Source organism: Aythya ferina (assembly GCF_964211825.1).
Source record: "Aythya ferina genome assembly, chromosome: 1".
NCBI classification, from domain to species: domain Eukaryota; kingdom Metazoa; phylum Chordata; class Aves; order Anseriformes; family Anatidae; genus Aythya; species Aythya ferina.
The window spans coordinates 149,871,381-149,895,508 of record NC_140296.1 but is presented as its reverse complement, the minus strand read 5'-3'; the positions used below and the strand labels follow the sequence as shown (position 1 = coordinate 149,895,508).

The following is a 24,128-nucleotide window of genomic DNA, read 5'->3' as shown; positions in this document are numbered from 1 at the left end:
AATGGACTCCAAAAGCATCTTAAGTCTCATGACTTTTTGCACAGGAAGATTTCAGATACAGTAGCATTCAGAGACATCAACAGGACAAAGTAGCAAGAGAAATTGTTGCAACTCTAAAAAGAACCACACAACTTTACTCCAGCTAAAGAAAACATTACATACAAGAACATGGGTCAGAATAGTTGATGCTAGCAGCTCTCGTGCTTCTTCCATCTTTGTTTTCTTTGGGCCTCCCCACATCCTTTGCCTTCGTACTTTGTTTCCAATATACTTCAATGCCTGTCAAACAGGACAACTAACTTGAGTTAATATCAGAATTGTAACCTATAAAAATATACATAAAGAGATCTACATGCATTCCTCAATCAATCAGCACAATCTCAGGAGCCACAGATGATACAAACCTCAAGCAAATACCAAAACACAAATTATGTAAGTAATGCTAATGAAAAGAAAAAAAATGACACAATTGGTTATGATAAAATATACAATGTTATTTGTGTTGGTAACATTTGGAATTGGAAGCAGTGAGAGATTATGATTTCTATAATACTAAATGGACATTGCAGATATATAAGAAAAAGGACTACGTAAATCCCAAAGACATCTAGTTTATTTCATTTGACTTCTCATCTCCTTTTTTTTTTTTTGTGTACTTGCTGAGTTTCATCCAAGTATTAGACAGTGAGACACAAGGTAGGCACAAATGTTACTGTGTAGTGTCCACATCTGTCTCCAAGAGTACCTTATAATCATTAATGGATTCTTAGTCTTAACTAGTTTTCCAAGAAAGGGAAGGAATCTGCAGAATTTAAAGCCAGACTAGTTAAAAAACAATCCAGGACCACACAGGGAAGTTCCTGTCTGGAAATGAAGCCATGCCCCCTATGCCAAAGAATTACCCCTCTCCACTATGTGACAGACTACCCTTTCCATCTCTTTGTAACCTTCTTCACCAACTCAATTTCTTTTAATTTCATCTAGTGTTTCTTACACAGAGTAACTTCTGCATTTCTGTTTTTCTACTTTCCTGATGTCTCGTATTTCTGTATGTTCCTCCAGCTTCACTATTTTACTCTTCTGACCCTGAATTTGTAAGGCCTTCATGCTACCTTAAAGCTGGAAAAGTCCCCAAAGATGCAAACTTGAAAGACACTCACTTTAACAATGCTCAACATTACAAGTGGAAAGCTTTGATAGTTTTTACAATGAAACAGCAAGTATCAGACCTATCTTCAAAATCTTCTTTAAGCAAATTAATATGTATATACAATATATGTATATACAATGGAAATGAAGCCAGTAAAATGAACTGTGTGCTGGCAAATTAAAAAAGTACATGAGCTGAAAAGAATTCTGGCCAGTTTTTTAGCAGGACGAATGGTGGCTGTTAAACTACAAGACATTAGAACTGGAGGAGAACATCTACTCACAATGAAATAGTCACGTCCACATCAAGGGGGCTTCTATGAAACGCGGGTATGTAATTTATTAAAAAGTGGCAATTATCCTCAACAAAAAAACCCTAATCTTGTGGATGTCACTGCTTGTCACATACATTAAAACATAACCCTGGGCTCCTGAAAACAAAGTGTTTCTTGACTTTGTTTCTTTTCAGTTAGGCAGTATAGAGCAAAGCCTAACTTTTGCCAGGACCTGCCTCCCTTAAAACCCTCAGCTTAAAATACTGCCCTCCTCCGCTCCCAACAAACAAACAAACAAATAAACAAAACACCTTGAAACACAATTTGTATGTGGACTGCTGACAGAGCAAAGTGGTCAATACCATCATCTTCAGCTTTTATGGCTTCTGGCTATGTGAAAAGACGCACCTGCATCTGTGTAAAAATCTGAGCTTTTTGGCATTCTTCCAGACTAGGAGCAAATGCAGCCATCACATGTTCCTCTGTGCCAATCATCTGTACAATCTCTTGGTCACTTTCAACACCCATGGCCTAGGAAAAGAAGAATAGACAGAAACAGCACAGGCTTTATGTTAACTCACTGACATTTGCTTATGCTAATTTGGTATTGTTTGTCTGCATTACTACTAAGCAAGAGCTAGTTCTTCTCTCAGAAACCGTGCCATCTGGCACTGGCAGCACATATTCTAGCTATGGAAGAACCCGATATGGAAATCTTGATAAGCAGCAGGAACACACACACACACTTTGGATAATGTCTTTTTTTTTTTTCCACTGACAGGAGTTAAATTCTGTGGTTTTCTTCAGAAAAATAAATACCAGGTAATAACAACCCTACGTGTGTTACAACCAAAAGCAAGTCAGAACCTACAATAAAGGTGAATTAACTTAAAATATTACACATGGTCTCTTACCACAAGCAATTTTGCACACTCAATTGTCTATGATACAGCACGTTCTGTTGGAGAATTTTTTACAATTTACCTCTTTTGCAGCTCTTTGCATTTAGAAGATGACTTCACAATTCCACTTGAAAGCCATTCTATTATTTCACTGATCCTTGGACACCTTGTTAGACTTTATACTGCAGAAAAAGCTTAATAAACTAAGGAAGCGCTTAACAGGTTTAGAGAAATCTCTCTACCAGTAAGTGTTTCAAGGTGGCAGCCAGCAGTGAAGGCCTTTGTGGATTCCAGATGGTGCTAAAGCTCCCCCTTTCACACATTTGGCTGGAGTTCTGCCATATCAAGAAACGGAATAATCTCACTAAACCTCTTCTGTTTGAGTTATAATATGTTTCTCAGAAGTTTGTGAGGAAGTTACGTTTGTGTTCATATTATTCTTCAAACTGCCTGCCACAAAGACCATTGTAAATAATGGCCTACGTGGACCCTGGCGTTCTGGTTCTCATTAGAAACTGGCAGCATCCCAAAAAGTTACATTTTCCTCAAAAATGCATGAATACCTTTCCTTCTTACTGCCTTCATTGGGTGTTATTTTGCTTAGCGCCTAGCTAATGCCATCCCTCTGCAAAACTGTTGCCCTAATTGTGAAGTATCCAGCTTTTTCCTTTTTTTTTCTCCCTTCTTCTTTCTTTTTCAACAAGATGTGGTTGGTTAAAGTTCCTTTAACTTCAAACTCTGTCTCCTCACCTCGTGGTTTATCAGAAATTAAAAGCAGTGCAAAAGTAGCACACACCTGTAGCCGTGTGAGGACATTCCAGTTTCTGGGTAAAGCACAGATCACAACTCCATCATCTCGGGCAGATTTGACTGCCAAATCATGACAGAGCTACTTCACCAGGTAGGAGTGTTTCATCATAGCTCATTCCCACTCAGCAGTCATACTGCTGATCTCAAGGTACTTTTCAGAACCGTGTGATATTACGGTAGTTCGGATTCTGTTTTTCAAATGTTATTACGCTTCCTCACCCTTTCAAATAAGGTCACACAGTAGTTAAAAAACAAAAAAGTCAGTAGAGAAGTTAACAAAATCCATTACGACTTGTGAGCCAGACTCATACAGAAGCATACAAAAATGAAATACATGAAAGCCTTACCATAGTCATTTTCTACACCCTTGGGACTTAAGAGCTGACCAGCAAACCAGTTTAAGAACATCACATGCAAGTTCATGAGCTATCACCCTATTTCTTGCCACCAGATTAATTTTAAGATGGCAACCATTCCATAACAGTCATGCAAAAAGTGAACAAAACAAGCAGGGGGAATAACAGAATAAAATCATCCTGCAGTGTCATTACATTCTTTTGTCCGTTTGAAAACAGAAAGCCACGGTGAACTAAAAAGGGTTGATGATTTCTTACAACTTGATGAATTCTCTGATTAAAAGTCTGACAACAAAAAGATTTAGATAGGACACACTGTTATACCAGCGTGGATTTTCTAGTTAAGGTTCACAGCAGCAAACTCATGTGAGAATTCAAAATTTGTGAGGGGAAAGGCTGGGATCTGCCACCAAACACTGTATGTTGTATTGTCAGATAAATGCAAACTGGGGGAAAACTAATTGATGAGTAATGACTAAAAACTTGGCCAAGTAACTAAAGAAGAAGTTGACAGAGTAGCCTACAAGTAAATCCATATATTCCTTTATGTATTCTCAACCACCACAGGCAGAACTGCACACACAAATACACCTACCTGCAGCATTAACACAAGCAAATGACACATGCTGGGATCAGACAGATTTGTAATCTTAATGCTTCCTTTTTTTCAGGAAATTTAGCCCTAACGTTGCACTTGTACAAAATAAAATAAAATTAAAATAAACCAACAAACGAAAATCCCCTCCCACCCCCGGAAAAACAACACTCCAGAATTAGCCTATAACATCATTGTAACACGATGTTCCTGGGTTGTTGTTTGTGTTACAGAAACACCAAGGACATGCAAAGCAGAAGTTGGTCCCGTGCTTAGAGTGCTGCTGATCCAGTTCCAGGACAAAGCTGGTGGGAAGAGAATTAACATTAAAACAAAGCTAGAGACAAGTTCTCTTGTTTTGTTTTTGATTGGAAGGCAACGTTGCAAAGGGATAGTTTTATGGGGGGTGGAGGGGAGGAGGCAGAGAGGAAGAACACGTTGCAAAGGGATAACTTAGCAGGAGCACTGAAAGGATTAGAAAGGAGACAGCAGCAGGCTCATGAAGAGCATGGTTGGGAAGCTGTTAGCTGATGGACATGGGACAAGTCACAACAAACATTAACAAGACTCATATTATCCCGAGTTCAAGTGGGATAAAGTGCTCCAACTGGGGTCAACTGCTTCCTAGGACTGGGGAGGCTCCTGTTGCCCAACGTGCACGTGTGTGGCAGTGTGTGTGTGTGATGCATGTGCACACGTGTGTGCATACACACACGCACATGAAGATGTGATAAAGTGTGTGTGAGAGAGTGTGAGCCTTGCTCTTCCTCCCCCAGCTTGTGCCTTAATGATGATGTCTAGGCGTTTCCATGGCACTTCCCCAGAATGTAGTTCTGCAGCCCATCAGGCTAAATTACAGAATGGAGACAGGCAGATGACTGGATTAAAAAGATGTCAGGGAAGTTCAAGGTTGACATCACAGACAGAATTGCTCTGGAGCTTTCATAATTCAAAAGATACGAGCTATGAAACTGCAGCCATGGGAACCCCTAATTCTGTGGGTCAGCAAGACCACCACTCAGCTGTTCTTCTAAAACTGCATCTTAACAGTTCCAAGAATAATACTTATTTATTTATTTATTTATTTTAAATGAAGCTTAACTTGCTGTTTGCATCTTTTGCCACAGGTCCTAGAGCAGCTCCTTACAGTCCCCACAAACTGAAGATAATTTACCCAGTAACTGAGGTATAAAATTCAACTTTGAAGTCCCCCTTAGGCTATGTGTAATTCTCTTCCTTCTTCAACTAGTCCTGGTGCAGCACGCAACCTTCATTTACCTCAGCCCCCAGGAGCATACCAAAACAAGATCAAATACCCCAACCAAAAAGAGTCCTTACCTTCAAACAGCTCTAATTCCCTAAAACATAGGGAGCTCCCTGCAAAAACAGCAGAACGATCTCACCTGTAACCCTGATGTTTCTCAAAACAGGAACATCCTTAAGGACTACTCAGTATTTCACATCTCCTTTAATGCTCGTTACCATCTAAAACTGAGTTCCCCCACGTAAAGCATGTGTAGCTCAAAGCCTGACATAGGCAAAAATACACACTATGCACAGCTCACACGGTCCTGTGTGCACAACTGACACTTACACAGGTAAAACAAAGGTTCGCAGCTGACTTGCAACCCCAAGAGACATCCTAAATATTGTTCTGGTTGCACGTGTATATTAACTAATAAAGCAGACTTACACAGTATGCAGGAAGCACGTTACTTTTGTCTAATGCCTCCCACTACAAGGAGTTCAGAGCCCTTTAAAAATCTTGACAAGTACATATTCTGGGGGCAGAACTGTCTGCTTCAAGCCACTACCTCAAACCAAAACCTGCATTTACATATTAATGTAAAGCGCTGCACAAACTCCTCTGTACCTTTCAAGTAAAAAGTCCGGGGAAAAATGTTTAAACTAGCACAGCAACGAGGACTAACTCCCCCACATCTGAAGAGCAGACACTTCAAGTCTGTCCTTGAACAGTCCCAGGAACATGCCTTTTGTAGCCTCTCATATTTCATTTAGCTGTGGTCAATGCGTTAAACTTCATAAAGTCACAACCTACATGTGGTCAGCACAGCTATCTGTTGTATCTTCAAATATGCCAGTCCCAAAGATCCTTACAGGTCTGGATGGCAGAAAAGCAAAGCAGGAGAACAGCTTTGCATTCAGGCTTGCAGTTTAGAAGGGACTACTGATAAGGATGAGCTGCAAGGCAGGTGTCCCTGTTAGGGTGACCCTACACAGTCTAGTTCCCCTATCTATTCAGGTCAAGGGACCTTTAGATCCACAGTACTATTCCCTTCCTCCTCATGAAAGAAAAGAAAGGGTAAAGAACAACATAAGTTCAGGTCTTCCCCTAAAATGTAGCCAACATGTGTCCATGAGTCATACCTGAAATATGAAAGTGATCTTAGATTCTAGTTAAAATAAGTACTTTCTGAGTTTTAGGCCTCAGCTCTCTCAGTGGGTGGTATTTGGAATGCTCTCTACTTCACAGCCCTTGCTTTTAAGATGAAAATGTTTAAGGGATGTTATTACCTCCACTTTACAGTTGCAGTAGCCTTAAAATCTCCACAGATCCCCAATACTTGCTTGCTTTCCTATAAAACTGCAGTGATATTCTGGAACAGATCTGTATCTTAAATCATTTGCAATGACACCAGGTCGTGGAAAGCCACTGCAGCTAGAAAGAGAATCCAAAATTGCCCACTTTTCTCCTACTGACTCTCAGTTGTCCCTGACAAAAAACTGTCTCCTTCTCACTAGCCCATGCACTGGATAGCCATCCTCTACTAATTATTAAAAATTCTCTTAGGTTATCCAGAGCAGTATGTTTTTGCCATCATTTTCTCATCTTATTTTTAATCTGAAATTACATAAGCAGTTAGTACAGTAAAAGTTAAGGATGCAAAGGCAAAACTTCAGGCCTAGAACTGTCTGTACAACTTAACTTTGGCCCCGACACGCCAAATGTAGACTGATCCCACGTCTACATGACAGGAAGAACACAAGTAACAAGGAAGATCCAAGCTCCATGCCCAAGGCCTGGGTCTCTGCAGAAAGGAATTATTCTTCTTTCTTCTCCAAAAAAATCTTTTAGGCATACTAATGCTGCATGAGAGAGCTGAGGCTACTCAGGGATCCTTAGGTAAGAAATTCTCCAGTTTCAGGCCTACAGCCTTTGTAACTTGACTTCTGCTAGTTAAATACAACAATGCGATATCCACTTTACAGCAGTGCCCAAGAAAGGAAGGTCAGAAGCCAGCGCCTGCCCAAGAATCACAGAATCACAGAATTTTCTAGGTTGGAAGAGACCTCAAGGTCATCGAGTCCAACCTCCAACCTAACGCTAACAGCCCTCCACTAAACCATATCCCTAAGCTTTACATCTAAGCGTCTTTTGAAGACTTCCAGGGATGGTGACTCCACCACTTCCCTGGGCAGCCTGTTCCAATGCCTCACAACCCTTTCTGTAAAGAAGTTCTTCCTAACATCTAACCTAAAACTCCCCTGGCTCAACTTAAGCCCATTCCCCCTCGTCCTGTCACCAGGCACGTGGGAGAACAGGCCAACCCCCACCTCGCTACAGCCTCCCTTGAGGTACCTAAAAAGAGCGATAAGGTCACCCCTGAGCCTCCTCTTCTCCAGGCTGAACAAGCCCAGCTCCCTCAGCCGCTCCTCGTAGGACTTGTTCTCCAGGCCCCTCACCAGCTTCGTCGCCCTTCTCTGCACCCGCTCAAGCACCTCCATGTCCTTCTTGTAGCGAGGGGCCCAAAACTGAACACAGTACTCGAGGTGCGGCCTCACCAGAGCTGAGTACAGGGGGACGATCACCTCCCTAGCCCTGCTGGTCACGCTGTTCCTAATACAAGCCAGGATGCCGTTGGCCTTCTTGGCCACCTGAGCACACTGCTGGCTCATATTTAGCCGACTATCCACCATCACTCCCAGGTCCTTCTCTGCCTGGCAGCTCTCCAACCATTCCTCTCCCAGCCTGTAGCTCTGCTTGGGGTTATTGCGCCCCAGGTGCAGGACCCGGCACTTGGCCTTGTTAAACTTCATGCAGTTGACCTCAGCCCATCGGTGCAGCCTATCCAGATCCTCCTGCAGAGCTTTCCTACCCTCAAGCAGATCGACACACGCACCTAACTTGGTGTCATCTGCGAACTTACTGAGGGTGCACTCGATGCCCTCGTCCAGATCATCGATGAAGATATTAAAGAGGACCGGCCCCAGCACCGAGCCCTGGGGGACGCCACTAGTGACTGGCCTCCAACTGGACTTGGCTCCATTCACCACGACTCTTTGGGCCCGGCTATCCAGCCAGTTTCTAACCCAACGAAGCGTGCGCCAGTCCAAGCCAAGAGCAGCCAGTTTCTTGAGGAGAATGCTGTGGGAGACGGTGTCAAAAGCCTTGCTGAAGTCAAGGTAGACCACATCCACAGCCTTTCCCTCATCCACCCAGCGCGTCACTCTGTCATAGAAGGAGATCAGGTTTGTCAAGCATGACCTGCCTTTCATAAAGCCATGCTGACTGGGCCTGATCGCCTGCTTCCCCTTCAAGTGCTGCATGATGACTCTCAGGAGGATCTGCTCCATGAGCTTTCCTGGCACTGAGGTCAAACTGACAGGCCTGTAGTTTCCTGGGTCTGCCCTCCGGCCCTTCTTGTAGATGGGCGTCACGTTTGCTAGCCGCCAGTCGATTGGGACCTCCCCCGATAGCCAGGACTGTTGATAAATGATGGACAGTGGCTTGGCCAGCTCCTCTGCCAGTTCCCTCAGTACCCTTGGGTGGATCCCATCCGGCCCCATCGACTTGTGCACATCTAAGTGCCGTAGCAGGTCACCAAACAGTTCTTCATGGATAATGAGGGCCACATCCTGTTCCCCATCCCCTTCCACCAGCTCAGGGTACTGGGTATCCAGAGAACATCCGGTATTGCCGCTAAAGACTGAGGCAAAGAAGGCATTGAGCACCTCCGCCTTTTCCTCATCTCTTGTAACTAAGTTTCCCCCCGCATCCAGTAAAGGATGGAGATTCTCCTTAGTCCTCCTTTTTGTGTTGATGTATTTATAGAAACATTTTTTGTTATCTTTAACGGCAGTAGCCAGATTGAGCTCCAGATGAGCTTTGGCCTTCCTAATTTTGTCCCTGCACAGCCTCGCTACTTCTTTAAAGTCCTCCTTAGTGGCCTGCCCACTTTTCCAAAGCTTATAAACCCTCTTTTTCCTCCTAAGATCAAGCCACAATTCTCTGTTGAGCCAGGCCGGTCTTCTTCCCCGCCAGCTCGTCTTTGGGCACGTGGGTACAGACCGTTCCTGCGCCATGAAGACTTCCCTCTTGAAGATCGCCCAGCCTTCCTGGACCCCTCTGCCCTTCAGAACCGCCTCCCAAGGGACTCCACCAACCAGTGTCCTGAGCAGCTCAAAGTCAGCCCTCCGAAAGTCCAATACAGCGGTTTTACTGGTCCCCTTCCTGGCCTCGCCAAGAATAGTGAACTCCACCATTGCGTGGTCACTCTGCCCTAGACAGCTCCCGACGATCACGTCCTCCACCAGTCCTTCTCTGTTTGTGAAGAGAAGGTCTAGCGGGGCACCTCCCCTGGTAGGCTCACTAACCAGCTGCGTCAGGAAGCTATCTTCCACGCTCTCCAGAAACCTCCTAGACTGCTTTCTCAGGGCTGTGTTGTGCTTCCAGGATATGTCAGGGAAGTTGAAGTCCCCCACGAGTACAAGAGCTGATGATTTTGCAACCTCTGTCAGCTGCCTGTAGAATTCCTCATCCGTCTCCTCATCCTGGTTCGGCGGTCTATAGCAGACCCCGACCAGGACACTAGCCTTGTTGTCCCTGCCGATCCTAACCCAAAGGGACTCGACCTTGTCATTCCCAACCTCGAGTTCTACAGCCTCGAAAGACTCTCTAATATAGAGAGCCACACCACCACCCCTTCTATGCTGCCTGTCCCTTCTATAGAGCTTATAGCCAGGCATTGCAGCACTCCAGTCATGAGACTGGTCCCACCACGTCTCCGTGATGGCAACCAAGTCGTAGCCTGCCTGCCGCACGATGGCTTCCAGCTCCTCCTGTTTGTTACCCATGCTGCGTGCATTGGTGTAGATGCACTTCAGCTGGGCCATTGCCTTATCCTCCGGCCTTGCCATTGTTCCCCCTGGCACAGCCCCAACAATCCTAGCCTCAGCCCCATCCCCCTTCCTACCTAGTTTAAAGCCCTCTCAATGAGCCCTGCCAGTTCCTGGCCCAGGATCCTTTTTCCCCTAAAAGATAGGGACCCGTCTGCGGCCATCAGGCCAGGTGCTGAGTAAAGTGCCCCATGATCAAAAAACCCAAGATTTCTGCGTTGGCACCAGCCCCGGAGCCACGTGTTTAACAGGTGGGCTTTCCGTGTCCTCTCTGAACTCCTCCCTGCCACCATAGGGATGGACGAAAACACCACCTGCACTCCCGCTCCATCCACTAACCGACCCAGCCCCCTAAAGTCCCTTTTGATAGCCTTGAGGCTTCTCTCTTCGATGTTATCACTGCCCGCCTGGACTATCAAAAGGGGGTAATAGTCAGAGGGGCGTACCAGGTTAGGAAGCTTCCTGGCAACGTCCCTGACCCTGGCTCCAGGGAGACAGCAGACTTCCCTACGGGTAGGGTCCGGCCGACAAATAGGGCCCTCTGTTCCCCTAAGAATCGAGTCACCAACAACAATAACCCTCCTGTCTTTTTTGGTGGAGGCAGTCCTGAGGCGCGGAGTCGACCTCCTCGCTCCAGGCATCCTCCTGGGAACATTTGCTACCTCTTCCTCACACACCGGCCTCTCAATCTCTAGGGCCTCAAACCTGTTGTGTAAGGGCACCTGGGAAGGTGGGGCCGGAAGGGGAGAGCATCGCCTGCGATGTCGAGCAGGGACCTGTTTCCATTCCTCCTCAGCTCCCAGATCCCCTCCCTCTGCCCGACGGGGACAGGGCAGGGGGTCCGCCCCCATTTGGGGAGTCTCACCTCGGCACCTCCCCTTGAGGCCCTGCAGGGAGTTACTCCAGAAGAATTCACTGGAAAGACTACCTGGGGTTATTAGTTTCCAGCTGGAGACTCACCAAAAGTGGACAGAATATGCCTCAATCTCACACGCCATTAAAAGAAAAGGTAAGGAAAATGACCACTCGCAAAGACAGTAAGTGCTGGTCAAGAATGGGACATTCAGAATTGCTAAAAGGGGTGCAACTAATCCTCTACTGAACAAAGTCAATATAAATCTTTGAAAAGTACTATTGCTGAGAATTTCCAACAACTCTAACCCCTTATTTAATAAATAAATTGAAAAACTATGTAACATTCATCTAGAATTTTAAAGATATATAAAGGCAGGTGGATAACTACAGCACTCATTGTTGGAACATGATCAAATGGTCAGTACAATGCTGCTAAAAAAAAAAAAAAGCATTCCCACAACCTCCTCAGACTTAATAACCCTAAGCAGTTACTTTTCTGTGGGCAGGTATTTATCTACACCAGCAGGGGGTGACAAAATGTAATAAAAGTCTGTTAGTGAAGGTGGAATCCAGCTGTTTGGTACTTGAGCAAATGGATTAAGAGCTACATTAACACTTTCCTGTAATAGAAAAGTTGTGAATTTAATTCTGACACTTTTATGTGCATTGCTGCCCACAAATTATTTCTCAACCTCCTTTAACACTGGTCACTAAAAATGAGTGATCTCCAACTACTTGAAGAGATCAGTGTAATCAGAGCTAACAGACATTTACTTCTCAAGTCTAAATTCGATTATTGAGCTTTTTCTAGTACCAAACCCAAACACTTCCTACAAGAAAATTGATTCTTACAACTCTCGCTCGTCTGAAGAGATGTGCTAATACAGAAAAGTCTGTAGCTGCCAACTCCAGCACATCAGCAGTGCTGGCACGAACAGGTTGGATGCTGTGAGCAACTGCTGCCCTCTCCTGGCAATTTATTTCCTCTAGCGATGGTCACTCCACCTACAATTTGCTATAAAGCAATACAGTGAAGACAGTAAGGGGGCTACAGAAGTTACTTCTGGTTGGCGGATCCAGTGGGAAGCATTTTAGTGCCCCGAGCCACCTTATTTAGGTGGATTTAGGACTAGGCCAAAGAATTGTAAGGCTTCCCCAAAAGCTGTTATCTTCATGGTTAAAGCTGGCAGCCATGTATAACCAGTTCATGGTTATGTCATTTCACTAGATCTGATATCAGGGGTATTGAGCATCGCAGCAGTTCATGAGTTTGAGGGAGAACAAAACCAGAAATGAAGACCCTTAACACAAGCTTGCAACACAGCTCACAAAAAAAAAAAAAAAAAAAAAAAAAAAAAAAAGTAACAAAAACCCTCCTGATTTTCTGTAGCAACAGGACCACAAGCAGTGTGCAGAGGCATCTCACAAAGCAGAAAGGGGGTAGCAGGCGTGTCTTGGCACAGCAATGCTCTCCTTACAGAAAATTGTAGCACTTTTTCTCCTCTTTGCTGTACAACAAAGATGACTTCCCAGGGGAAAAAAAATAAAAATCTTTCTTTCTCTCAGCCATATCCTTTTGTACGTATTAACTTTTGAGAGCTGCTGTCAATTTTCATTCTTGAACTACAGTATGGATTTTTTGTCTTCCTCAAACCAACAGTTGTGTTACCTTAAATATGATAGCAATGGGAATATCTTCAGAAAGAGTGTTATGCCTCAGGTAAAATCTTCCTTGTTTCACAACCATATTTGTTCTGCTCTTCTTCTCATGAGTGGAACTGAAATTAAAAAATTATGTTATACAGAACAGAAAATTTACACTGACACTCCTAGAGTCTGTATAAAACTTAGCAGCTAGGGAAGATGTGAGAGGCCTTTAGTCCTCACACCAAACTGACAAACACCGTATGATACCAGCATATAGCTTGAAAACACAACCAAAAGGTAAGCAAGATATAAATAAAACTCAGCCAAGGAGGAGAGGCCAAACTTAAACTACCTGGCTGTTTTATAATAATTTATAATAATTTGTGCAGTACAAAAACATTTGATTTTGGTTTCTTTCTCAACAGCCTTCAAAAGCTTTTAGAGCCATTTGATAAGAGTCAGACAAAAGATTACATCCTGTTTCCACCACAGTGACTTCATGTTACTTGCTACAAAATGAGGCCAAACACCATCAATTATAAGATGTGCTGTGTTATGTTAAAAATTAGAACTTGCTTTCCCTAGTCTGGGATGAATACTAAATCATGTAAGCAAGTCCCACTGATTTTCGTGGGAATACACTACTAACAGATTTGGGGATTGGTGTCTTAGCATAAAAAAGAATGGCAGCAAGAGGGGGCCAGTGGATGTTTACAGCTTTTTGCCATTAAACTATTTTAGGAAGAAAACCACACAGCTACTTCAGCTACAACAACAAACTTTTAAAACTTCATTTTATCTCCCTTATGTAATTGCTGGCATTTACTGTACCTGGTAACAGAAGCACCGACTGTGCCTTTTCTATCAGCTTCCACAATGATTCTGTTTTTGGATAACTGCTCTTGAATAAGAATGACCTTCTCTACACCTTTAACAATGAAATAGCCACCTATTCAATAGAAAAGAAAGATTTGCACGTCAATGGTCTTGCACCTTACTCACCTCTTTCAATATGTCTTTGAATACAAATTATTACAAGGCAAACAGCAAGTACATAGAGGACAAAATAGGAGAGCAAATTATCTCTTAAAAGAGTGAACAAACTGCATACAACTTATGATAACTAAGAAAACGTTCCATTAGACTAAACAGAACTTTTGCTGGGCTCATACACAGTATCTGGGATCTAAGAATTTGTTTGGAAAGTACTTGGACAGTGTCAAAGTGGCCAGAAAGATCTCTCAGTCAGACTAAAATGGAAAAGCTGTAAAAGCAAAACAGAACTAAACAGAACAAAAAAACTGTAAAGTAAGTATACTTATTTAAGGATGTTACAGAATTATTATTTCTAAGAATTAGATAAAATATTGCCTACCAGAAGAATGTATCTTACAGACATCAAAAAAAGAACTGGCACTTGCTATCAACAGGTACTTGGTATCAAATGCAAAGAGTAAGTCTTCCATAGTTACTGACTTCCTCTCTCCAGCACTCCAACAAGAAATGTATTTGAAATACATTTTAAAAAGTAATATAAATGCCTTCACTGTATCTAAGACAATCTAAGGAATCTGTACGTAAGCCATGTTCAATTCCTCTCTTAAATTGTAGCTATCTACTAACGCTTGTCCAGTACAGCTTGTCACAGTATCTTGCCATCTCAAGCATGCACAGCACAGACAAAAAGCAAAGAACTTCCTCATTATAACCCTTCGTCACCTCTGCATGTATCAAATATTATCATATAATATTTTTCTCACTTTACAGAACGCAGCAAATGTGGGTTCCTGCTCCGGTGGATACCATTATACTTCCCTCTTCCCTGATCTATTTCATTTCCATGAACTAACTCCACCTGTGCTCCCATGTAACACATCACTGTACAACACCATACAGACATCTCAACTTTTTCAAAACTCTGTAGTATTATTTTTGTGGTTGAAAGCTCTGAAAATGCAAACATTCCATGCTGTCAACTATTTCTTATTGTTTTTAAAAGCTTGTTGATCTTTTTAGTTACAGGCATAAATTTGAGAAGTTCCCACACTGACTTCACAGCGGTAGGACCCATACCGATGGGGTATATTCCTTTGCTGAAGAGGATTTAACACTGCAAGCCAAGATGGGTAAAAGGTACTTGAAGACAAATGTACCTGGATCTAGGGGACATTCGTTAAGTTTTGCAAATTCTGCTGGAGTTTTCCCAGTAAGAACACAGTTGGAGCTACGCAGCATTATAGGCATTCTGCAAGAAACACAAAAAAAAATATGAACAGTCAAATTCAGAACGATGATCAATATGATTTCCCACATTGTGATCGCCCCTCCTGGTTGCAGAGAGATAATTTCTGTAATACATAATCTAGGCATGAAGTTTCCCTGGAAGTAGCTCTGATTTCTCTGGTGTTTTAGCATGGAAGCCTGCAGCAAACAGTTTGCGAAGCAACATGTAGTGGTGAAAAAATATTCCGAGAAATAAAAAATTAATTTTCCTTGAGATTATAAAAAGAAAGAAAAAAATGGGGGGGGGGAGATTAAAGATGCACAGACTGGATATAAAGCAAAACCATGAGGACAGTCAAGGAATGGAACAAGCTGCACGAAGTAGTTGGGCAGTCTCCATCCATGGATGTCTTCACGACCCGAATAACCTAGTCCAATCCCAGAGCTGACCCTGTTTTGAGCAGGAAGCTGGACCAGAGACCTCTAGAGGTCTCTTCCAACCTGAACTATTCTATGGTCCTATGGTGAAGTCAGAGAATGTCCAAGTTTCTTTGGCTTATTGTGTGATTATGTGTCAGTCTTACTAGTAGTTTGGCTTATTCGATAACTACACTAGCAAAAATTTTGTATTTCTTAGTAAAAAGATTAATAGTCAGCTTCTAATACACCTTTCCACTCTTACATGTATATTTTTCACTGAAACTTTTTAGAAAGTTCACAAGACTTGTAAAAATTTTGTGCAATAAGGACACTAATTCAGAATGTTAGTACTGTTAAACATTCAAAGGAAGTTTTCCTTTTTCATTAAAGAAAGATACTACCCTGTTTTTGCTGTTGTTTGTTTCTAAAACAGATAAGTTATCATGATTCCACCAAAACAAATAAACTAACAAAACAACAACAACAACAACAAAATAAAAGAGGAAAGAACCTACAGCTCTTCCAACCCAGCCTGAATTGCATGCCAAGCAAGAGCACTGCATACAGAATCACAGAATCATTACAGTTGGAAAAGACCTCAGAGATCATCTGGTCCAACCATCGCCCTACCACCAATATCACCCACCGAACCGTGTCACAAAGCACAACATCCAAGATATACTCACCTGAGGAAATGAAACTGGCATAATACTAGGTCTAGATGAACAAAATTACTTTACATGGAAACTGGATATGAGCAGATTTAAACAGCAAAAAACATAACCAGCAAAAAAAACCTTTTTGCAGGTATGCCCTTAAAATCAGTTTTATGGCATAACTTCATTTTTTAATGCACAATCATATTCTGTATAGCTCATCTATTTTATCTGTATAGTTCATCAAGACTTGCCTGCTGTCTCTTAGCAAGGAAGCAAGGTCAGTCTGCATTTATTTTGCAGTAAAAGCTTTTCCCAACACAACAGCAAATAAAAACAAACACCAGAAGCTTGATATCTGATATCTGACCTGCCAATGGGTAATGCATTGCGTATGATCCTCTGGCTACCTCGTGTATATTCAATGTCCACTGTAATCGGGGCAGAGTAAGTCATGTCTCTCAGGCGACACTAAAAACAAAACAGTCATATAGTTAGGTGTCGGTTTAAAACTGTCTCCTGCAGGTAGGTGCTCACAGAAAAAAACAAGCAAAGCAAAGCTAGACTGAGCTCTTCATGGCACCTGGAATATACTTTACAAAGTATTTTATTTAAAAAACAAAGAAACAAACAAAGGAAATTTTCACAATGTTTCAAAAGCTGCCAGTGGATCTGTCTCTTCAGAGGACAGCACTGCAGAGCGTAGTTTAAATGAACAGTTTGGATTAACAGGCCTAACTGGGAGAGCTGCCACAAAGACTGCTCTAGTAACCACGTGCTCTGATTGCACTGCTCAGATCAGGGACATTTCTATATGAAGACTCTCAACAGCAGGGAAGTTGTGCTGTCATTGGAAGTTTGATAGAAGGGAAACACAAAATAGTAAAAGAGACACTATGCTACCTTTTAATAGAATGAGTACATCTCACAGGATGCTGCTGCTTCCAAAGATGACTTACAGAAGGCTCACTAAGCATCACTTTTTCCAAAGATTCCCAGGATTCATTTGCAAATTCATCAGATCACAAGAGAAGCAGCATGTGCATATCTAGGACACTACACACCTCAAAACTCGATCTAATACTATTCTGATCTTTCTAGTCTGCTTTCCCCAAGCTGGCTCTATGACTGTCGCTAGCCCTTAAGGTATTGTGTATCTTCATTCAAGACAAGGTTCACTGCATTTGCAGAACACAACAGAGCAACTCACAGCAGGACATCTCTGATCTCATTGAGCATTTTATACCTCTGAGTTCCACAACTGCAGATTTATCAGGATTCAGACTTGTAGTACATTTATGTTTCTAGTCTTTCAGTGTATTGACTATGCATTAATAAAAGGCAATTAGGACTGCTCTGTGTATTGAAGATGCAACTGTAAGGAAAAACATGCCCCAAGAATTATTGCAAACTGGATACTCTTTCTCTCTACACGAAAAAGTAAATCATTTCTCTAGTAATCAAATACCGATGTGCACCAGCAGTTTTCAAGCTGTGACTTGTAGGAAACTAGGTCCCACCGTGCTCTGAGCAACTTCGTTGAATTTAACAGTAACTGAAAATATATTAATTTCTAATTACTTTAAATTCTTCTGTATGAATAGTTAATAAAACTCCCATAAGAACTGTGTGAGAAGGAGAATTAGACAGCTTCAATAGCATTACTTGGGGAAAACAAAACAAGACTTCAGGATTCCTTGTGTGTGCTTCGTCTACACAAGGCACAGATACAGAACAGCGCAATATTCCACTATTTTTTTTTTTAATTATTTTTCATTTTTTAATCTCCTTCCTTGAGGTAACTTCTGACATCAAACACCTAAAGGTCAAAGGCAGGTACCTACCTGTATACATAATCTGACCTTGAAGCAAACCAAGGACACAGAACCTCACAAATTTGATTAAAACTAGATAAAATACTCAGACCCTTATGAAAATCTGATCATTTTAGTTGCCACTGGAAAGTACTTTTATAAGCCTTTAACACAGAAATGAAATGACACACTCATTAGAACTCAGTCTTTGTTCTTTTGTTGTTTGTTTGTTTTTTTCCAATTGCACCCCTGGTTGACCCAATCCACATCATATTTACAAAAATACTATGGCCTTCATATGAGTATAACCCATTGAAAGAAAAATAAAATAAGCAACGCACTAGTAATAAGCATCAGTGACAATATATCTGAGATGCACGAGTAGGCTATTCTAGATTCGGGGTGACTATACTCCAGAAAGCATTTATTTTGCCCTCTTCTGCTTGTACAGTCACTTTATTTATACAATAAGAAAGCGTTTTAATTCCTGGATTCTTGGGTATAAGTCATTAGCCACAACCTTTGCACAGAGTTTCATTCGTATATAGAAAATCTATATCTATATCCCCCTGCATTTTGTCCATATTCTTATCTACTGATTTAATGTTAGCTACAAATCTGTGAGAACCATGAGCTGTTCTGTACTATATCTAATTGGTCTGTTGATGGCTGAGTCATTGGCCTTATTTTCCATTGATTTAAATGAGATTTGAGTTAGGTTGCTGAAGACAGAAACGTGGCTATGCACAAGAGGCTACCACTAGATGGCTTTTTTTATTTTTATTTTTACAGGATTTCTCCAAAGCACAGGATGTCTTCTGTACTAAAGTTTTAAGTGTATACATATATTAAATGAAAAAAAAAAAAAAAAAAGGCCTTCTTTCAAGCGTGAAATGTATACAGCAAGGAAAAAAAACATCTGAAATGTGAACCGATTCATCAGGTTGACAATAGGCTGCATGCAGGTAAATTGAAAGAAAAAATGAAAAATGCAAACATCAATACCTCATGAGGCGATACAGGTCGTGTCACATTGAAGCTTTCTTCCACATCTGGAGTACCCACATAGATATTGAGGTACCTGTAACACACACGCAAAAATATTCAAAATGAGCAATGAGCTAAGTATTTTCCTAGTGACCTGAAGGAAGCACAGGTCTACATCTATTGAAAAATGAAGTTGCTTTAACTAATAAGGAGCCATGATTCTTCCCAACGTAACCCACTGTACTTAAACTGTGTTCTTGATAGTTAAAATTTAAACTACACATACAAAAGAAAAAACTACTTTTACAAGTAGAGAAATAGACACTCCCCGCTGTTATCTGAAATTACTAAATTACAGAAAAATAGTGGCATAAAGCATTGTTAACCAAAATAAATCTGCTTAATGTATTTTTTCTTTAATGCTCCACATTTCTATGCTCCAAATAAGACGTATGTCATACAAAAGAGTCTCTTGATTTATACCCACACGATGCCTGTGAACTTTTCACAGTCAATAACAAACCTACGAAATTGCGCACATGCTATTACTGATATGGAAATCATTTTTATGCTTACTTCAAGTACCACATTGGGTCAGCATCACTTGTAACTTTTTCATTGGCTTTCATGATTTTCTTTATCTGGAAAAAAAAAAAAAAAAAAAAAAAAGCAAAAAAAGGAAGAAAGGAATTGTGCTTCTTCTGACTGGTAACAGCCACTCCCTTCCCACCAAGAAAACATACCTCTACATTGATGAAATAGTTGAATGAGTCTATGTGCTGCTTCACAAGTCCTTTCACCTGGAAAACACATGCACACAGCAAATAACATCAGCTTTAAGAATATATTGTTAATACTTAAAATATAAGCATTTACAAGTCCTTTCAGGTATCTGCTGAATTCTTTCAGTTAACAGATCCCTGGGCAATCAGTCTGGTTCTACACTGTATGTTTCCAGGTTTACACCACAGCTGTCTTTTTCTCAAAGTCTCACAAAAGTAATGCAATGACAGCACAAAGCAAGCACCCAGTACGTTTTGAAGGTCTAATAAACAAATGAGAGCCACTGAGTAAATAAGCAAATTACAGCCATTGTGTGTTAAAATATTTTGTCAGTTTTCTGTTACTTTGAGATAATTTGATTTATTTGTAGTTTAATTAAATAATTGCAGTACTTGAGAAAGAAGTTGCCTATACCCTAGGAAGCGAGGGTGCCAAAAAGAAGAAAGAGAAAGCAAGCCAATAAGACTGGACAGAAGTGGGGTGTCAAGTGAGTCAATACAAAAGGAAACAGCCACAGAAGCACAGGACACTGACAAGAAATCTGAATTTGATTTCTAGGCAGGAAGACAGAGAACATGCCCGGATGTAGTATCACAGAATAAACACTCCCCCCTTTCCTCAGGAAATTAATTGATGCAGCGCATTGTAAGGATTTAAGTCACAAAGAGCAAGCAAAAGAAAGGGGATTAGAATAACTTAAATGATCTGGGATGAGAGAAAAACAGAAAGATTTTGGTTAGACAGAATACTAAAAGAAGCATTCCTTTTACTAATAGACCGGAGTTTGCAAAACAAAAGGTGTAACTACATCAACTACTGTGCCAAATCCAGCCTCAAAAGAGAACTAAAATGAGTGCTAGCTGATCTTGAGACACATGCATACATGCTCATGGAGGACTTGATGCTTTGAAACATGCAATGACAACTAGCGGGTTACAAGACTTAGAATTTCATACAGAAAACAGATCCATTTACATAGTTCACATGATAAGCAACAGTTCACTCTGAAATTATCAGAAAGAAATGGAAAACTTGGAATGGCAAATTCATTCGCTCAGTGAAGTCTCCAGGAGTTAAGACAAAGGAGGAATGACTCTTTATATAATAGTTTTGCTAACTTACAAAAACATTGCACATAATACATGGGCAAAAAGAAACTATGTACCAGTGGAAGTTAAGGAAGTTAAAAAATTTTGTCCTTGTGGAAGTGTGTACAATTTGCAGAGTGATGAGAGGGGTGCAGAGGTGGCTGCTGTTTCAGAGGCACCCAGGCACATCAGACTTCACCTGCCACCTTCACGATACAATATTTCCTGCTGTCTTTCCCTCCTCACTTCCAAGAGTTTCTGAGTCCTGTTACTACATCCAATTGCATTTTAAAGAGAACTGTGCCTTCACCTAATACCAGATTAGGAGAGCAGCACTGACGTTAAGCTAATGCTAATCTTTGAGCTCAAACAAGCTCTGATGTTGGTTGCAAACCAGTGTCAGTACCGAGCTTACAGAAAGACCACAAATGGGACCTCTGCATACAGTGAAACAGCAAAATGTCTGGAAGCACTATGCCATACACAGCATTTATTCTGAATGGCCACACAAAACCAGTGACCTCTAAAAGGATGCCTCCGCAAACTAATCTTAGTGATAGGGTTTAGTGTTATCTCAGAGGCTGGACTAGGTGATTTCGAGGTCTCCTCCAACCTAGATGATTTTGTGACTTTGTAATACTTAAAACCCTCAGGAAATCAATCCCTGTAACCGGTTTACCCGCAATTTGACGGAAGCAGAAGCTGAAAAAAATAAAATTGCAAATTGTACGCAGCAGACAGGCACTCTGTGAAACCTGAGGCCGTGAGAGGGGGCTGCAGAGCCGGGCCCGGATGCCTCGAGGTGGGCGTGGAGCACTAACCTTTAGAAACGCTGGAAGAAGTCTCCATTTTTCCTGAAACCAAGAAAAACACACAGTTTAAAGCAGCTTTCCACAGAGGGGCCACACCCGTTAAGATTTTTTAGCATGGCGGGTTGGTTTGCTTTTGGCAGCGGAGTTATTTAAAGCCAGATCCCTTTGGAAACCGCCCTCGGATCAACCCAGAGATGCAAAACCAACCCAGGGGGTACCCTGGATGAGGGGATGAGGCGGGCAGCCCCTGCTTGTCCCCCGCTCACCTCCACCGTGTTCACCGGGGCCGCCGCCTGCTCCGCGCTGAGGGCGCCCAGCTCGGCCGCCAGCGCCTCCATGCCAGCGGCAGGGACCGGCGGTGCCTCAGCCAAAGGCGTCCTCCTGCCCCGGCGGGCGGCCGCAGGGTTCCGCCGTTCCCTCAGCCCTCACAGCCGTCCAAACTCCGTCAGGCGTTTGGTTTCTTAATTTTTTTGACCCCCACCCCCCGTGGTTTTTATTCTGTGTAAAATCCGCCGTTTTCAGTCAGGGGAAACTGGTGTTTCGTCAGCACAAGCTTCCCAGAGCGAAGCTTACTCTGACGTGCTCCTTCCTACCGCACAAGCGGCAAATAAACCTGGTTGTACAGATCTGCAAATTTCCACACCGCGGCCTCTTCGGGGATTGCTCTTCAGCATAACTCTGTCTTGGTGCTATTGTAAATTGTTCAGAGGGGTTAGAATCAGGCATTGCAAAAAGCTCCAAAAAGGAACCGTTTCAGAACTCCATTCGTGGCAGAGTGGTTGTTGCTATCTTAGGCATAATTAATGTATCCAAGACACTTCAGGCTTTCAGCATGTCCCCAGCCCCATTGTATCTGTGCACGTGCTGTACCTCTAGCACTTCACAACCTGCTGAAACACAGAGGTACTCTGAATAACACGGGAGGGAGCTGGGCTTGTTCAGCCCGGAGAAGAGGAGGCTCAGGGGCGACCTTATCGCTCTCTATGGGTACCTCAAGGGAGGCTGTAGCGAGGTGGGGGTTGGCCTGTTCTCCCACGTGCCTGGTGACAGGACAAGGGGGAATGGGCTTAAGTTGCGCCAGGGGAGTTTTAGGTTGGATGTTAGGAAGAACTTTGTTACCGAAAGGGTTGTTAGGTATTGGAACAGGCTGCCCAGGGAAGTGGTGGAGTCACCATCCCTGGAAGTCTTCAAAAGACGTTTAGATGTAGAGCTTAGGGATATGGTTTAGTGGAGGACTGGTTAGTGTTACGTTAGAGGTTGGACTAGGTGATCTTCAAGGTCTCTTCCAACCTAAATGATTCTGTGATTCTGTGATAACTCAATGATGCAGGCTGTTCTGTCAGCTGAAATTTGGGGATGGAAATATCCCCAATTTGCCTTCAAGGTGATTTTTCCTCCCTCTCAACTTACAAACCTATCAAGCTTCTGTACAAAGCTATGTGACAGCAGGCAGCTGAAGCAGAATCTTTTTTATGTTGCATGACTCCTTGAAACAACATTGCATGAAAAAAAAAATATGGAAGCGTTATGTTCTTTTTTAAAAAATGATTTATTTTTACAATATGAATTTAAGTGAGAATTTTAAAATGTATTATTTATTTTTCAGTGCTAGAATATTATTCTTTTAAAAATGTATTGGGTTTTTGTAATTATTTCAAAAAACTCGAGCTGTATATCTCAGTGCTCTCTGCATAATTTATTTTAATCTTATGTTACTGACTTCCAAGAGATTTTTGAGCATGTTGAAAGGGCAATGTCTGGTTATGTTCATTTTGGAAGTGTAGCTCATTTGAACACCAAAGTAAGAAGAAATTTTTTTTCTGTTCTGTCAAAAACTGAGAGAAGAATAGTCTGTCAGTAAAAGAAGAGTTTAATGAACTGTGGAAACTTTTTTTTTGTGATTAAAAAATATTTAATGATTATTACAAAAATAAAAGCTCAGACTCTGTTTTCTGTTCCCTATGAACCTTAATTTTTTGGGTGACATGGGAGAAGGAAGGAACAGGAATGGAATTGTTGCAAAACTGTGGGGAAAGCTCCCCCAAACATGTGTGTATGTAAGGGTGCCTGTCCCTTCTAAAATTTTATTTTACTGTCTCTAGAGAAAATCAAGAAGGAATGTGTCGGGGCATGAAGAGAGTTAGGGGAATGACTTCCATCTGTGGCTTTCATTCAGTCATATTTACACATTAGATTACCTTGTCTGTCCTTGATAGTTGCATTGTCAACCCTGGGTTGGCCCGTATACCTTGCTCTGATGTGAGGCATCCTGGGGATGTTCTCAGAGGCGATGGATGCTCTCCTGCAGTGCCATCTTCTCTCCCACTCCCCCATGCAGAAAACACCAGGAGGTATGTTGTAGCTGAGCATTGCTGCTGCCAGCAATAAAATCTTTCTTCTCTTGCTGTTTTGTGGTTTCTAGCAATCAAAGTAGGGTCTGATTGACATTTAATAGTAAGGTGCAGAGAGCTGCTATTGCTGTGCATTGCTTGAAAGGCAACATTAATGTGCTTGGCACAATTGTGGTATGTGTAGATACAGACAGCTTCTGCTCCTTTCAGACCTGAAAATCTGAATGCGGCCATGAAATGACAAGGTATGTTCATCTTCATATCTAC

The 24,128-nt window shown here is 42.0% G+C and overlaps 1 protein-coding gene across 1 annotated transcript in view; it reads right to left on the bottom strand.

The window, feature by feature from the left end:
• POLR3B (RNA polymerase III subunit B) overlaps window positions 1-21,909 on the bottom strand; it is a 75,055-nt gene extending 53,146 nt beyond the window's left edge. Inside the window, exons 1-11 of the mRNA XM_084497979.1 lie at window positions 21,777-21,909; window positions 21,520-21,552; window positions 19,571-19,627; window positions 19,404-19,468; window positions 18,846-18,921; window positions 16,397-16,497; window positions 14,881-14,972; window positions 13,559-13,676; window positions 12,750-12,858; window positions 1,833-1,955; window positions 163-279 (exon numbers count right to left, since the gene is read on the bottom strand). Coding sequence (XP_084354105.1) covers window positions 163-279; window positions 1,833-1,955; window positions 12,750-12,858; window positions 13,559-13,676; window positions 14,881-14,972; window positions 16,397-16,497; window positions 18,846-18,921; window positions 19,404-19,468; window positions 19,571-19,627; window positions 21,520-21,552; window positions 21,777-21,848 — 963 coding nt within the window. The 5' untranslated portion in view covers window positions 21,849-21,909. The remainder of the gene's footprint in view (window positions 1-162; window positions 280-1,832; window positions 1,956-12,749; window positions 12,859-13,558; window positions 13,677-14,880; window positions 14,973-16,396; window positions 16,498-18,845; window positions 18,922-19,403; window positions 19,469-19,570; window positions 19,628-21,519; window positions 21,553-21,776) is intronic.
• Between the last annotated feature and the right edge of the window lie 2,219 nt (window positions 21,910-24,128).